Source organism: Hemitrygon akajei, chromosome 28, assembly GCF_048418815.1.
Source record: "Hemitrygon akajei chromosome 28, sHemAka1.3, whole genome shotgun sequence".
In the NCBI taxonomy this organism is placed as follows: Eukaryota; Metazoa; Chordata; class Chondrichthyes; order Myliobatiformes; family Dasyatidae; genus Hemitrygon; species Hemitrygon akajei.
Genome location: NC_133151.1, coordinates 28913756 through 28931491, shown reverse-complemented (window position 1 = coordinate 28931491; position 17736 = coordinate 28913756). Strand labels below are relative to the sequence as shown.

At 44.7% G+C, this 17736-nt stretch overlaps 1 protein-coding gene and 1 non-coding gene across 3 annotated transcripts; both read right to left on the bottom strand.

Moving 5' to 3' along the window:
• Positions 1-634: 634 nt before the first annotated feature.
• LOC140717793 (histone H2B-like) lies at positions 635-16208 on the bottom strand. 2 transcript variants are annotated; one of them, XM_073031516.1, is made up of 2 exons: positions 16069-16208; positions 635-1330 (listed from the first exon to the last, which is right to left on the bottom strand). In XM_073031516.1, exon 2 carries the CDS (start codon positions 1086-1088, stop codon positions 714-716), a length of 375 nt encoding a protein of 124 aa, XP_072887617.1. In that variant the 5' UTR covers positions 1089-1330; positions 16069-16208; the 3' UTR covers positions 635-713. The 2 variants fall into 2 exon arrangements, 1 of the variants encoding a protein (XP_072887617.1); XR_012096611.1 differs by lacking the exon at positions 635-1330 and adding an exon at positions 5666-6379.
• A 1168-nt stretch (positions 16209-17376) lies between these two features.
• trnad-guc (transfer RNA aspartic acid (anticodon GUC)) lies at positions 17377-17448 on the bottom strand. Its single transcript has one exon. It is a non-coding gene; the product is annotated as a tRNA-Asp (tRNA).
• Positions 17449-17736: the final 288 nt, after the last annotated feature.

Sequence of the window (17736 nt, the reverse complement as noted above, 5' to 3'; positions counted from 1 at the left end):
ACGGCAGAAGCGCGAAAAATAACCGTCTAACCGCCGAAATAAACTGAAAATTGCAAAACACCGCCAAAAACGCCTTTGTTGCTAAAATTAAACCACAACAGATTTGTTTGTCGACCCACGTTACTGAAGTCCGAAATATTTAAACCAAGTATAGTTAATATTGCGATGGTGTCTGGTAATTTAGTTCACCGACTTCCTTCAATTGATAAATGATTAGAATAAAACCGATTGTCAGCGTCTGTTCGCGGTCGGTCATTGTGTAAACTCAAGTCAGTTTATCATCGGGTCGCCCTTCAGAAAGTGGGCTTCAGAAATACTCTGAACGAACCGTGATAGTGTTCGGCACTCGCGTTGGAATGGGGTCAAGAGAAGTCACCAAAATGGGACAAAACTTAATGAACCGCATTCCCCGCAGTAACTAAACCAGAAACAATTAGTGTCACGTTCGGGAAATTTGATGACCTAGAAGTAACAAGGGGAAGGGGTGTGTAACGATTCCGTGTCTGTGCAGAGGGCAGGAATTAACCGAGAAATCGGGATACACTGATGAGTGGACAGCAAGTTCTGAGTAACGGAAATAAGATTCTGAATGAGCGCATCAACAAGAAATTTACAAATTTACCTCAAATGCATGTCTCAACATCGAATAACTCTTTTAATGAAACCGTGAGCGGCTCTTAAAAGAGCCTTTGATTTTCGGGTTTGTTTTGTCTTTACTTGGAGCTGGTGTACTTGGTCACCGCCTTTGTTCCTTCGGACACGGCGTGCTTGGCCAGCTCCCCGGGCAGCAGCAGGCGCACAGCGGTCTGGATCTCCCGGGAGCTGATGGTAGACCGCTTGTTGTAATGGGCCAGGCGGGAAGCCTCACCCGCGATACGCTCGAAAATATCTTTCACGAATGAATTCATGATGCTCATGGCCTTGGAGGAGATGCCGGTGTCGGGGTGAACCTGCTTCATCACTTTGTAGATGTAGATGGCGTAACTCTCCTTCCTCGACCTCTTGCGCTTCTTGCCAGACTTGCTCGCCGGTTTGGACAGAGCTTTCTTGGCGCCCTTCTTGGGAGCGGGTTTCGGTGGATCAGGCATCTCCCCGTCGGTTTCAAACACAATGATAAGCAGAAGCTGTTTGGAGCCCGAACTAAATAGGCAGCGCCCAAAGTGGTATGTTAATTAGGATGGGAATGCCGAGCATTTCTATTGGCTGTTTGGAGAAAGGAATCACCAATCGGAACGCTGGGAGATGGGAAGCGGCGCCAATGTGTGGCGGTTACCGCTGTCGTTTAATGCAGGAGGAAGTACAGAAGGGCAGAGACAGGCGGGGGTGCGGGCTGAAATTGAAAAGGGAAACGCAAATTTCAAAAGTAGAATGCAAATAAAATCAGATGAAATATAGTAAAATTAAAGACTAAAACGTTTAGTTCATGACACAGGGCAGCAGGAGAGCGAAGGAGAGATTTGGACATTTCAATGTAAAGTTCAAATCTAGTTTATTTATGCACAGGCGAAAGGAACAACGTATTTGTAGCAGCATCACAGACACATTGCATCAGACACAACATTGACAAGAAACACTGGAATTAAATATGAATTATACCAAAATATTCAAATAGACAGAGGACTATCAGAACAAAATTAAAATAACAAAGAGACTATGCGGGCAGTGGGAGAATCACCCCTCTTGTGCTTCTTCATCTCATCACTCTCGATTCAGTGTCACGCAACGCTGCCACTTTGATCTGGCCCATACCTTCACTAACCAGGACCAACTCTTGCCTTTATTGGATTTCCCTCCTCCTTACATGAGTCATTGGGTTTGTGGGGGTTTGGTTAATCGGGGTGTGTGCCCCCTTGGACCTGAGGATTAGGTTTGAGGGTAGGGCTGGTGGATGTATATGTGGGGCTGGGAGAGATAAGGCTGTGGAGTTTAGTATGGTGAGATATGTGGGGTTATGGTGGATAGGGTAGTGTAGTGGAGCCACTTTACTCTAGCCGATGCCTTTCATTAATGTGGTCCGCCACCACTTGGCTTAATGAACCGGGTGTGCAAAGGGACACATCATTAGTAATGCAACCTGGGTCATTGTGGGTTTCGGGTCTTTAACCATGAGACATCCTCACCCAGGCGAACTAGGCAGGGTTGATCAGGCCCAGCTTGTGTTTATCCCATGGGCCAAGATAATGACAGGCATGTAATTTTGCATGTTGTGGGTATTTTAGACCTTGTTACTTGGCTTTATTTTGACCATCTGGGTAGTACAATGTTCTGAGGCCTTGTAATCAGGCTTTACCTCCTAGTACGGTTCAACTTCCCTACTTTAAATTTACACCTGTCTTTATTTATTACAACCAGACCACACAGCTTCAAAATAGAGGGGCATCCTTTTAGAATGCAGATGAGGAGGAGTTTCTTCAGGCAGAGAGTGGTGAATCGGTGGAATTTTTTGCCACAGGCAGCTCTGGAAGCCAAATCACTGGATATAGGCAGAGATTGATGGATTCTTGATTGGTCAGGGAATGAAGGGAGACAAGGGAAGGAAGGAGATTGGGACTAAGAGGAAAAAATGATCAGTGATGATGAAATGTCAGAGGAGGTTCAACAGGCAAAATGGCCGAATTCTGCTCCTATATCTGATGGTCTTATGGACTCATAGACTCATTTAGTGACTAAAATTCTCCCAGACACTGTTGATCTCAGCTTTGACTCAACCCAGCACCTGAGGCTCCAGATTACTTATATAAGGAATGCGGAAGTCCTTTGTGCTCAGATTAAAGAAATATCACATCATTTCCACCCTGAATGCTTGTCACCTCATTCTGAGCAACTGACGCAAAATGCTAGCGGAAGTCAGCAGGCCAGGCAGCATCTATGGGATAGAGTAACGAGTCGATGCTTCAGGCTGAGAATCATCACTAGGACGAGATCTGATGGAAGGGTCTCGGCCCGAAGTGTCAACTGTTTACTCTTTTCCATAAAGGCTGCCTGTCCTGCTGAGTTCCTTCAGCATTTTGTGTGTGTTGCTTTGGATATCCAGCATCAGCAGACTCTCTCGTGTTTGTGATTTATGCCTAATTCTGAGGGTGTTTTCCTCAGTTATGGAGCTCTCATTCAGGGGAAAGATCCTCCTTGCCTACTGTCTTTCACATCCTGAAAGAATCTAACAGATTTCCTCATTTTCTCATTGACTGCAGGGAATACAGACCCAGCCCACTCACTATCCTCTCACATAACCAACCCTCCATCCCTGAAACCAGCCCAGTCAGTGTGGGGAACAGTCACTGCACTCCCTCTATTGCAGGGATATCCTTCCTGAGGAAGTGTGACCAAACCCGGACACTACATTCAAGGTGTGCTCTCACCAGGGCCCTATAGAATCCCAGAGAGACATCTGTACCCCTCTTCTCCACTCCTCCTGGATCACAGGACAAAATACTGTTTGCTCTCTCATTACTTCTTGTATCTGCATGTTAACTCAAGTGATTTGTTTACAACGACACCCAGGTCCCTCTGAACATCCCCATGTGGAAATAACTCTTACAGTTTGTTCCTGGGAATGGGTGATCTCATATTTCCCCACATTCTGTTCCATCTGCCCCATCCTCAACCATTCACCCTCCTGTCGACATCCCCCAAACCTTCTCACTACTGACACTGTCTCTCCCGCTCTGCCACAGCAGCAGACGTAGTCACTGAGTTATGCCGCACAGAAACAGGCCCTTCAGCCCAACACATCCATGCTGACCAAGTGGCCAAACAAAACCATTGTCAGTTGCTTGCAGAGGCAATCTGCAGTTACACTGATGGGATTATCGTATTGGCCCCCAATTACCACCGGGAGGTGCAGGAACGGAGACGTTTATGTTTATGGAGAGGTGCTGAGCAGGGTTGTCTTAGTGGGGGACTTTATTTTCCATAGAATTAATTAGATCTTTCTCAATACTTAGATGCACAAGATTTCTTCAGTGAATCCAAGGAGTATTTGAAATATTATGTACAGAGCCCAACCAGAGAAGAGAACATACGGGAATTAGTTTAGGGAAATGAGCCAGGCCTGGAGACAGCTAAGTGTCAGTGAACATTTTGGGAACAGTAATCGCAACTTTTTTTTTGTTATGAGTAAGAATAAAATCAGATCTTGTATGAAGGTACTGAATTGCAGTAGGGCAAGTTAGGATGGAGTAAGACAGAAGTCAAGGGACTTTGATTGGGTGCAGCCACAGTCAGACAAGTCCACATCTGACATGCGGGAGTTGTTTAAAGACCAGCAGCTCAGAGTTCAGGATCAGCATGTTCCTGTAAGGAGTAAGGACAAGGATAGTAAGGTAAGGGAACTTCGGATGAGTGGAAAGATCCTACATATAGTCAGAAGGATATGGAAGGTTTATGAAGCTAAAATCATACTGGTTATCTTTGGAATATAAAGATAGCAGAGAAATGCTAAAGCAGGTGATAGGAAAGGCCAAATGGCACCACAAACTCTACTTGCAATGTAGGACCAAGGATAATCCCAAGGCCTTTTGATTTGTATTAATAAAACAAGGCTAACAAGAGAATGGAAAGGTCTACTCAATATTAAAGGATGAATGATGTGGATAAAGTCAGACCAAGTGGCTGAGGTACTAAATGAGTATGTTGTGTCAATATTTACCGAGGAGAAGGAATTGAATGTCAATGAAAACAGAGTGGAGCAGGCTAATGTGCAGAGATGTGTTCAGATTAAGGAGGAGGTTGTGCTGGGACGTCTGAAAAGCAATAAGATGGATAAGACTCCAGGACCTGAAGGCATATATCCTACAATAGTGAAAGAAGCAAGTGAGCAGATTGCTGGGGATTTGACAAGGACCAGTGTGTCCTCGATCACAACATGTGAGGTCCAACAGTGCTGGTGTGTTGCAAATGTTGCAGCTTTCATCAAGAAGGTAAATAACAAGAATCCAGGAGCTGCAGCTCGATGATTTTCATCTGGTCAGGGAAAGTGTGGAGGGGATAGAGAGGAGCTATAGGCAGGTAGTCACTCTGGGGCCCGGGGAGACAGGTAAGTGGGTAACAGTCAGGAGAGGGTAGGGCAGGAGGTATATGCTCATCCTCTGCACATCCAATTTATCAAGGCCTTTCACCATTTAATTTCAATTAGGTCAACACTCATTTTCCTAAATTCCAGTGAAGACAGGCCCAAAGCCATTAAACACTCTTCATATGACAAGCTATTTAATCCTGGAATCAATTTCGAGAACATTCTTTGTAACTCATCCAGCTCATCCTTCCTGAGATAAAGGGCCCAAAACAGCTCACAACAGTGAGACCACACCAGAACTTTATACAACACATTATTATGATTGGTGCAGATATTGTGGGCCAAAGGGCAGGTTGCCATCTGTTCCATATTGTGTACTGTGTTTCATCTAACAGCTATTGCAGGGACATGGTTACAGAGACTTGGACTGCGAATTTGGCATTCCTACATGTTTAATGTTCCACATGGAATGGGCAAAATGGAAAGGAGCAGGGTGGATTTGTTTATAACGTGCGGGTGAAGGGGTAGATACAAGGTAGATACATCAAAAGTATTCAGTCTCCTTTGGAGGTTTTCATGTTTATTGTTTTGGAACGTTGAATTTGGCTTTTTTGACACTGATCAACATTGTTACGTATTCAGGCAACAATAAATATATATGAGTTAGGCAAGGGTTTTTATAACAAATAACACGTTTATTAAACACTGAAAACAAACCCCTCAAAAGCAAACAAACTCAAACGTAACCGGAAAACAGCTGCTGTGCGACACATTCACAGTTCTTAATAGCGCTGCAATTCAAACAGTTCTTAAAACGGTATTGAAAAAAACAGTTCTTTAAAGCGGTATGCCAAAAGTAAACAGTTCTTTAAAGCGGTATGCCGAAAGTTCAAAAGCTCACAGTCCATTTAAAAAGGAGAGACTTTTTAAAGCGATTTAAATTCTCTTCCACGTCGATGTCCTTCGATTCCCCGGCGTCGAACTTTCCCACGAAGAATTTTATAAAATATAACGGCTTAAAGGCACTGACCTTCCTTCCACACTATTCTCAAATCCTTTCTGGTCAAACCCAGGGATTAACAGCAAGAATAGTCAACGAAATCCCTCCGAATGAGGATCAAATAAGGTCGAACTTTCCACCGTCTAAAATCGATTCTCCTCGATTTTTATCTTCCAAATTCTTATCTTCACTCTCCACAGTAAAGAAACTGTTGGCGATGACCTTTTAAACTTTAGGCATTATATAAAACTTCATTTTTCAACTAAACAGCGTCATCACATTAAATCACGCAAGGACATGAAGTCAGCTTGGCAAATCCCGCCACGAACTGCCCCACCTGACAGGGTGGGTCTTCCTTTTATACCCTGTAAAAAAAAACTGTCACATGACCTCTACTGGCGGGAAAATGACATCACTCCACCATCACAAGACCATTACCTCAAGTCCAGTATAACTTCAACCCCAGTCACGTGTCACGGGTACGTAACAACATAAAAGACTCTGTGGTGTCAAAGTGAAAACAGATCTCTACAGAGCGATCTAAATTAATTGCAAATATAAAACACAAAATAATTCAGTGCATTAGTATTCACCTCCTTCAGTTCAGTAATTAGTTGATGCACCTTTGTCAGTAATTACCGTTGGCTCTGTGTGGATAGATCTCTATCCGCTTTGCACATCTGGACACTGAAAATTTTCTCCTTCTTCTTAGAAAACTGCTGAAGCTCTGTCAGATTGCATGCGATTCATGAGCGAACAGATCTTTTCAAGTCCAGCCACAAATTCTCAATTGGATTGAGGTCTTGACTCTGACTTGGCCACTCCTGGACATTAACTTTGTTTTGAGGCATTCCTGTGTAGCTTTGTTTTTATGCTTGTGGTGATTGTCTTGCTGGAAAACAAACCTTCTCCTAACTAGCAGTTCACTTGCAGACTGCATTAGATTTTGCTCCAGGATTTCCCTGCATTTTGCTGCATTCATTTTATCGTCTACTTTCATGAGCCTTCCAGGACCTGCTGTAGTGAAGCATTCCTACAGCATGATGCAGCCTCCAATGTACTTCACAGTAGGGATGGTGTGTTTTTGATGATGTGCAGTGTTTGGCTTACACCAAACTTGGTGTTTAGTCAGATGGCCAAAAAGTTGAATTTTGGTTTCATCAGACCATGGAACCTTTTTCCAGATGGTTTCAGAGTCCCCCCTCAAGGTTTCTGACAAACTCCAGGTGAGATTTCATGAGAGTTTTTTTCCATCAGTGGCTTTCTCTTTGTCACTCTCACATAAAGCTGTGACAGTGAAACACCCAGGCAACAGTTGCTGTATGTTCAGTCTCTCCCATCTCAGCCACTGCGGCCTGTAACTTCTCCAGAGTTGTCACAGGTCGCTTGGTGGACTCCCTTACTGGCCCCTTCTTACACAGTCATTCAGTTTTTGAGGATGCCTTGCTCTTGGCAGATTTACAGCTCTGTCATGTTCTTTCTATTTCCGGATGAGTGTCTTAACTCTACTCCAAGGGTATTCAGTGACTTGAATTTTTTCTACATCTCCTGAATTGTGTTTTTCAATAACCATTTTGCAGAGTTACTTGGAGTGTTAATCTGACTTCATGGTGTAATTTCTCCCAGGATACTGACGCACCAGCAGCTGGACCTTCCAGATATCGGTGTATTTTTACTACAATCAATTGAAACACCTTGACTGCACACGGTGATCTCCATTTAACTGATTATGCAATTCCTAAAACCAATTGACTGCACCAGTATTGATCTGGTGAGTCATATTAAAGGGGGTGAATATGTAGACAGGCAAATATTTTGTGTTTTATATCTGTAATTAATTTAGAGCACTTTGTAAAGATCTGTTTTCACTTTGACAAAAAAAGTCTTTTTCCATTGATTAGTATCATAACAACCCAAATTCAATGCACTGTGTTTCAATACTGCAAAATAATAAAACATGAAAACTTCCAAGAGGCATGAATACTTTTCATAGGCACTTTACATGTGGGGATAGTGATTGGGAAAGGGGGAAGGGAAAGAAGACATGGGGAGGATATCAAAGAGAGATGAGAATAGAACTGTGATTGTCATGAGAGATTTAATCAGAAGCAGATTGGGATACCACTACATCGAGTACCTTTGCTCTGTGAGCTGCAACAACCACAACCTGCCAGTGGCAGCCTATTCTAGTTCTGTTTCCTATTCCCATACCGACATATCAGTGCCTTACAGCTGTCTGAACCGGTGGCAGGATGGTAATGGGGACAAGCTGTCACTTCCTAACAAATGCTGCCTCAAATTGCCTCTGTCAACCAAATCCAGCTCCTGGCTTTTACATATGGCTTAGCTACTAAGCACGATGGAACTGTTTCTACTGTCAGCGGAAGGTGCAAATGGGTTACTGGGATCATATAACCAACTGCTTTGGGCAGATTGGGCTTGTCACCCATGGTTGGCAGCTCCTCTAGTGGAAGGAAAATTCTGATCTCAAACCTCCACTGGCTTGTGGCTAGCCCCATTCAAGGGGAAGGTTTTGGGAGTAAACTCCGAGGAAAAATCCAGAACTGGATTCCCTGTCAGTCCGATGTTCAATGCAGACGGGCAATCCTGTGACACCGCTGGTGCCTGACTGCATTGGTCTTTGTTGTTGCACTGGATTCATCTGCTGTGTGGAGAGCATGGGCAACAGCTTGCTTTACATAACGTACTACCCTGGCTTGCATTTTGATGTTGACAGTGAGGGCACGATATCCATGGTCGACCCTGGCCAGCGGAGGGCCATCACCAACATGTCTGTCCATGGCTTCCTCTCTTGCTACAATGAGGCCAAGTACAGGTTGAATGAGCAACGCCTCACATTCCGACTGTGTCACCTCCAATCTCGAAGGCGTGAAGGTTGATTTCTTCAAATTCAAGAAATCACTATCCTCTGTTTCTTGCCACACTCCACCTCAGTGCACTTTGCACTTAATGTCAGTAAGACAAAAGAGCTGACTGAAGGATGGGTAAGGCTACAGAACACGAACCAGTCCTCAGAGGGATCAGAAGTGGAGAAAGGGAACAATTTCAAGTTCCTGGGTGTCAATATCTCTGAGGATCTAACCTGGTCGCAACATATCGATGCAGCAACAGTATAAAGAGAGCAAGACAGCGGAGATATTTCATCAGGAGTTTGAAGATATTTGGTTTGTCACTTTAAAACACTCAAAACCTGATACAGATGTATTTGATATATTATTTGTTATTTCTGTTTCTGCACTATATTTAATCTACATAATATACATATCCATATAGACACATTCTATAATTTACTTATTCTTTCTATATTATCATGTCCTGCATTGAACTGCTGCTGCTAAATTAACAAACTTCCTGACACCTGCCGGTGGTAATAAACCTGATTCTGGTTCTGACTCTGAATTCATCCCCACAGACGGATGTGGCCAATTCATTGGGTATATTGAATGTGGAGGTTCCTCATTGTGGGGTGGGGGTAAGAGTGTTTGAGAGGGTTAAGAGATCTGTCATGAACTCTTATTCCTGGCAGAATGGGGCAGCAGACAGGATGGGCCAAATGGCCTAACCCTGCTCCTGTGTCTTATGGTCCGATGGTCTCGGAGCAGCTGCAGGACATTTCAAAGGGAAGGTTGAGCAGCCGGACATCGTGGTGGACGGTGCATGTTGGTTATAGCAACGTAGGGAGGAGGAGGGATGTGGTCCTGTGCAGTAAATTTAGAGAAATAAGACGGAAACTAAAAAGTAGTAAGCTCTATATTACTCCTAGTGACACGTGTTAGTGCAGGGAGATATAGACAGATACCACTGATGAATGTGTGGCTGACGAGCTGGTGCAGGGGACAAAGATTCAGTTTCATGGATCAATGGGGATAACTTATAACCATATAAACCATATAACAATCACAGCACAGAAACAGGCCATTCCGGCCCTCCTAGTCCGTGCCAAACTCTTAATCTCACCTAGTCCCACCTACCCGCACTCAGCCCATAACCCTCCACTCCTTTCCTGTCCATATACCTATCCAATTTTACCTTAAATGACTCAACTGAACTGGCCTCTACTACTTCTACAGGAAGCTCATTCCACACAGCTATCACTCTCTGAGTAAAGAAATACCCCCTCGTGTTTCCTTTAAACTTTTGCCCCCTAACTCTCAAATCATGTCCTCTCGTTTGAATCTCCCCTGCTCTCAATGGAAACAGCTTATTCACGTCAACTCTATCTATCCCTCTCAACATTTTAAATACCTCGATCAAATCCCCCCTCAACCTTCTACGCTCCAATGAATAGAGACCTAACTTGTTCAACCTTTCTCTGTAACTTAAGTGCTGAAACCCAGGTAACATCCTAGTAAATCGTCTCTGCACTCTCTCTAATTTATTGATATCTTTCCTATAATTCGGTGACCAGAACTGTACACAATATTCCAAATTTGGCCTTACCAATGCCTTGTACAATTTTAACATTACATCCCAACTTCTGTACTCAATGCTCTGATTTATAAAGGCCAGCGTTCCAAAAGCCTTCTTCACCAACCTATCTACATGAGACTCCACCTTCAGGGAACTATGCACTGTTATTCCTAGATCTCTCTGTTCCACTGCATTCCTCAATGCCCTACCATTTACCCTGTATGTTCTATTTGGATTATTCCTGCCAAAATGTAGAACCTCACACTTCTCAGCATTAAACTCCATCTGCCAACGTTCAGCCCATTCTTCTAACCGGCATAAATCTCCCTGCAAGCTTTGAAAACCCACCTCATTATCCACAACACCTCCTCCCTTAGTATCATCGGCATACTTACTAATCCAATTTACCACCCCATCATCCAGATCATTTATGTATATTACAAACAACATTGGGCCCAAAACAGATCCCTGAGGCACCCCGCTAGTCACCGGCCTCCATCCCGATAAACAATTATCCACCACTACTCTCTGGCATCTCCCATCTAGCCACTGTTGAATCCATTTTATTACTCCAGCATTAATACCTAACGACTGAACCTTCTTAACTAACCTTCCATGTGGAACTTAGTCAAAGGCCTTGCTGAAGTCCATATAGACTACATCCACTGCCTTACCCTTGTCAACATTCCTCGTAACTACTTCAAAAAATTCAATAAGGTTTGTCAAACATGACCTTCCACACACAAATCCATGCTGGCTACTCCTAATCAGATCCTGTTTATCCAGATAATTATAAATACTATCTCTAAGAATACTTTCCATTAATTTACCCAACACTGATGTCAAACTGACAGGTCTATAATTGCCAGGCTTACTTCTAGAACCCTTTTTAAACAATGGAACCACATGAGCAATACGCCAATCCTCCGGCACAATCCCCGTTTCTAATGTCATCTGAAAGATCTCCGTCAGAGCTCCTGCTATCTCTACACAAACTTCCCTCAAGGTCCTGGGGAATATCCGGTCAGGACCCGGAGATTTATCCACTTTTAAATTTCTTAAAAGCACCAGTACTTCCACCTCTTTAATTGTCATAGGTTCCATAACTTCCTTACTTGTTTCCCACACCTTACACCATTCAATATCCTTCTCCTTAGTGAATACCAAAGAGAAGAAATCGTTCAAAATCTCTCCCATCTCCCTCGGCTCCACACATAGCTGACCACCCTGATTCTCTAAGAGACCAATTTTATCCCTCACTATCCTCTTGCTTTTAATATAACTGTAGAAGCCTTTCGGATTTACTTCCACCTTATTTGCCAAACCAAACTCGTAACTTCTTTTAGCTTTTCTAATCTCTTTCTTAAGTTTCCTTTTACATTCTTTATATTCCTCGAGCAATTCCTTTACTCCATGCTGCCTATATCTATTGTTGACATCCGTCTTTTTTCGAACCAAGTTTCTAATATCCCTTGAAAACAATGGCGCTTTCAAACCTTTAACCTTTCCTTTCAACCGAACAGGAACATAAAGATTCTGTACCCTCATAATTTCACCCTTAAATGACCTCCATTTCTCTATTACATCCTTCCCATAAAACAACTTGACCCAATCCACTCTCTCTAAATCCCTGCGCATCTCCTCAAAGTTAGCCTTTCTCCAATCAAAAATCTCAACTCTAGGTCCAGTCCTGTCCTTCTCCATAATTATATTGAAGCTAATGCTATTGTGATCACTGGACCCGAAGTGCTCCCCAACACATACATCTGTCAGCTGACCTATCGCATTCCCTAACAGGAGATCCAACACTGCCCCATCTCTAGTCGGTACTTCTATGTATTGTTGCAAAAAACTATCCTGCACACATTTCACAAACTCTAAACCATCCAGCCCTTTTACAGAATGAGCTTCCCAATCTATGTGTGGAAAATTAAAATCTCCCACAATCACCACCTTGTGTTTACTACAAATATCTGCTATCTCCTTACACATTTGCTCTTCCAACTCACGCTCCCCATTAGGTGGCCTATAATACACTCCTATCAGTGTTACTACACCTTTCCCATTCCTCAATTCCACCCAAATAGCCTCCCTAGAGGAGCTCTGTAATCTATCCTTCCAAAGCACTGCCATAAGATTTTCTCGGACAAGCAATGCAACACCTCCTCCCCTGGCCCCTCCTACTCTATCACACCTGAAGCAACTAAATCCAGGAATATTTAGTTGCCAATCACACCCTTCCTGCAACCATGTTTCACTAATAGCTACAACATCATAATTCCAGGTATCAATCCACACTTTAAGCTCATCCACCTTTCTTACAATGCTCCTAGCATTAAAATAGATACATTTAAGATACTCTCCACCTCCTCCTCTCTTTTCATCCCTGGCAATGCACTCAAATTTATTATCCTTTTCTTTCTTCTCCCCTACAACTTCGGGCTGAGCGCATCCCTTCTCCATCACCTGCCTTTCCTCCCTCACACACTGTCTACTTACTTGCTCTACTGGTGAACTAACCTCCTCTCTCATAGTTTCCTCAAATTGATTTCCGCCCCCCCCATCTTACTAGTTTAAAGTCTGCCCTGTAGCCCTAGCAAACCTCCCCGCTAGGATATTGGTCCCCCCAGGATTCAAGTGTAACCCGTCCTTCTTGAACAGGTCACGCCTGCCCCAGAAGAGGTCCCAATGATCCAGAAACATGAATCCCTGCCCCCTGCTCCAATCCCTCAACCATGCATTCATCCTCCACCTAATTCCATTCCTACTCTCACTGTCGCGTGGCACAGGCAGTAATCCCGAGATTACTACCTTTGCGGTCCTTCTTCTTAACTGCCTTCCTAATTCCCTATACTCTCGTTTCAGGACCTCTTCCCCTTTCCTACCTATGTCATTGGTACCTACATGTACCACAACCTCTGGCTCCTCACCCTCCCACTTCAGGATATCTTGGACGCGATCAGAAACGTCCCGGACCCTGGCATGTCCGGGACTCCCGATCACCTCCACAGAACCGCCTGTCTGAACCCCTGACTATCGAATCCCCTATTACTATGGTCCTCTTTCTTCTATCCCTACCCTTCTGAGCTACAGGGCCGTCCTTTGTGCCGGAGGCCCGGCCACTGTCACTTCCTCCAGGTAGGCTGTCCCCCCCAACAGTACTCAAACATGAGTACTTATTGTCAAGGGGTACAGCCACTGGGGTACTCTCTAGTACCTGCCCCTTCCCCTTCCTGACCGTGACCCACCTATCTGCCTCCCGTGGCCCCGGAGTGACCACCTGCCTGTAACTCCTCTCTACCACCTCCTCACTCTCCCTGACCAGGCGAAGGTCATCGAGCTGCAGCTCCAGTTCCCTAACTCGGTCCCTCAGGAGCTGCAGTTCGACACACCTGGCACAGATGTGGACGTCCGGGAGGCTCGGAGACTCCAGGACCTCCCACATCCGACACCGAGAACAACAAGCTGCCCTCACACTCATACTTCCCGAATAACTGAAAATAACAAGAACTAAAAGATAAGCCTACTGTGCCCTCTTCCGCGTAAGCCCTCTGAGCCCAAGCCCTACACTCTGCTCCCGGCTCACTCCGCTGCCCGCAAACGAAGCTGCCCGCTGCTTAAGGCTGCGTTCTTTTTATATCTTCCCTCCTTCCCAGGCCTCCTTCACGCGCCTGTGCAGTCCCGCCTCTCAGAACTCCGATCTGAGAAGCAATTTGAAAATGGCCGCTGCCGCACTTCTTCTCAAAGCCTCGCTGTCCTCTTCCAAAAGAGGAAGGTTACTTCTAGGAATGATTGACAGAAACTGTTCACTCCCTAGGGTCTTCATGGGAAGGAACAGTTTTCTCCCTCCTAACACTGCAGGGAATAGTTTTAACATGACAGGTTGGAGGTTTAAAGAGGATCTGAAGGGTGAGGTGATGGAGGTGGATAAAATTATGTGAGACATACAGAGGTGAGAGAGACAGAGACAGTTTCTCTTGATGTGGGTGTAAAACTAAAGGGAATAGTTTTAATGTGAGAGGTGGGAAATTTAAAGGGAGTTTGAAGGGTCAGTATTTTACAGTGAGGTATTCCAAGTGAGCCATCAGAGGAGGTGTTGGAGGCAGAAACACACAAAGTCTCTGGTCATGAACACTTCTCAGGAACCTGTCATTACTGTGTTCATCCTGCCCTGGTTGATCTGCCAGGTGTTGAGTCCATTGTTGTTTTCCTTCTGTATTAACGATCTCGATGAGAACGTGGTAAACTGGATCAGCAAGTTTGCAGATGGCACCAAGATTAGGGGTGTGATGGACAGCAAAGGTGGCTAGCAAATCTTGATGTAGGATGCAGGTGGCAAAATGAAAGAGGTTACAATCTGGAACACACTGCCTGACGGGTGGTGTAGGCAGGTATTTAAGGACCATCTGGATGAGCATTTGAATCACCAGGGCAGGGTAGGAGACACCCAGATTAGGGGTGCAGTGGACAGTGAGGAATGGAAACAAATGTTGACATGAGATGTGGACAAGCTGGAAAAGCAGCAGATGGAACTTAATGCACACAAGTATGAGGTGTATTTGAACACAGGCTTAACGTGAGAAATGTGTGGCTTAAAGAGGATCTGAGGGTTACAATCTGGAACACACAGCCTGTGCGGGTGGTGCAGGCAGGTATTTAAGGACCATCTGGATGAGCATTTGAATCACCAGGGCAGGGTAGAAGACAGACCCAGGGCTGAGTTAGTGGAGACAGATTCTCGATGGTCAGTTTAGACATGCAGAATCCACTGACTGTGAAAGGTCAGTGGGAACCTGGAACACAGACTTCAGGATGGACTTACCTAAAACACTCAGAACCTAGGACGAGGGACAATACTTTTGTTACTGAACAAAAGTATTAATGGTCACACAGTAAACCAAACCCCTCAAAAGGTGACCAAAATGCTCCCATTCCCTGTGCACCAGTAACAGTGCTTTACATGGGAAATTGGTGAAGTACTCTGGTTAATATTAGGAGAGATGGCTGACAGCTTAGTCACAATTGAAGGGTGCAAATATCTTCTCAGAGGATAAGGGGTTCAGTGGAACAAGCTCACAGCTGAGAATGAAGGTAACAAACCCTGCTGCAATGGAGGACTGCTGTGGTCAGGGTTGTACAGGACAGAAACAAACCCTCTCGCCCATCATATTTATGCTCCTCAACACGCACAGCTATACTAATCCCACTTTCCTGCATTAATTTTACTATCCCTCCAAGTCTTGCTCACTGAAGTACCTACCTGTGCATGTGTCTCTAATGTTGTTACACAGCTCACTGTATGTGGCATCACAGGTAGACAGGGTTGTGTGTTCTACTTGCCTTATCGGCCAAAGAACTGCCTCTCATTGGAATTCTACAAAACTGTTTAAAGACAGATTTAAAGGGGATCTGAAGGGTACATATTTCACACAGAGAACATCCGGAATTAAATCCCAGAATAGAGTCAGTGATTTATACAGAACTGAAACCGTCCCTTCGGTAAAACTCATCCACGCTGACCAAGTTGTCGACCTGAACTCGTCCCATCCGCCTGCATTAGGCCCGTGTCCCTCTCAACCTTTCCTATCAATGTAACCGTGCAAATATGGTTTAAATATTGTACCTGAGGCAGAGAGCCGGTGCGGTGAGGCGCTGACAGACACTCACTGTTCCGTGGGCAGGAAGAGGAGAGGCCTATTCCCACCGTGGAGCCGAAACCCCAACAAATAGAGACCGACTGCAACATCTGGTACTTTTCGTCCCGTCCCCGCCCTGGACTGTTTCCAGGGAAACGACGTCGTTGACGATGTGACGTCAGCTCGTTGTGTACTGTGACGATGCAATCACGTGACCGGGCGGGGCAAAATAGCTGTCAATCAGTGGAGCCACTAGAAAACATGCGAGAATTGTAGATAGAATCGGTATGGGGTGGGGAGATTTCCAGGAACGGCAATAGACGACGACAAGCAGACAAACACGGCGGCGTGGCCATTATTTGATTAGCCTCATTCCCTGCAAGGATGTTTGTGTCACTCTAGTGTACAGTGGGCAAGGGGGTTTATACTCCAGCTGATGTTGAAACTTGTTTAATTTTCTTACTGGGAGCACTGTGTGGAGTGATGACCCAAAGAACAGCTGCCTCCTATCTTTCAGCAGTCCTCCTCTTCAGATAGATGATGACAAGATCACTGTGGAGAGCCGAATTTTCTATGCAATTCAACAGCAGCCACAATCCATGTTTTCCTTTGCAAGAGAAAAGGGATGCGGGGAGTGTGGAAGATACAGCAAGTCAAGTGAATGTAGAATTTGGCAAGGAAAGTTTACAGAGAGTGTCAGACAACCCAGACAAGAATGGTCTTTGAGAGCTTAGTGTCCCTGTGCACAGCAGGGGACTGGAGCCATTTTGAGCACCAAAACAAGATGAGGATGCACACGAAGAGTTCCAGGGTGACAGTTAATGTTGGTTACAAGCATGACAAATGTGCAGATGCTGGAAATCCGAGCAACACCCACAAAATGCTAGAGGAACTTAGCAGACCAGGAAACATCGATGGGTAAACAGTCGACGTTTCGGACCGGCACCCTTGAACAAGACTGGTATTGGTCAGTTAACTTACTCCTCGGTGGGACTTTGCGGGAGTTAATAGCTGACAACAAAGCCCCTGTTTAATGTGCTCGGAGTGACGGAATCTATCACTGAGTTTAACAACGAATGGTGATGAGCTATAGATTCTCAGGGGACATATGAGGAAAGAGAGTGAACGCCCCTTTCTTCTCGGAAGTCTCTACCGTCCCGGGCTCACAGCAGCCCGAGTTATTCCACCTTCCCAATGCCCAATGAATTGATCGCGTAAACACAATTTCTTTGTCCGCTTTTATTTGTCGTTTTAAGACAATATTCTTTTTGAAGAATGCTGCAAAAGTTTTGCATCTCCCCGTCGGGGAATTGAACCCCCGTCTCCCGCGTGACAGGCGGGGATACTAACCACTATACTAACGAGGAACTGCAAGTGAAAGCTCTTGGCATGCATATTAAAGTGTACAAGAGGGTAAATAGATTTGTCCTGATGTTTATTGACTGCAATACTGGAGCCTTTCACTCGTGTCATTCCCACAACACTGTCTCAGTTTTCTTGCTATCTCGCTATTACCGCTATTTCTCCAGCGATATAGTCACTTTTTTGTGTTCAAGGATTAGTGAAACGTAGCGTTCTCATTCGAGCCCAACTCCGTGTTGTTGGAAAGATCATTTTTAATTACAGTATATATATAAGATTTTGTTATGGTTCAG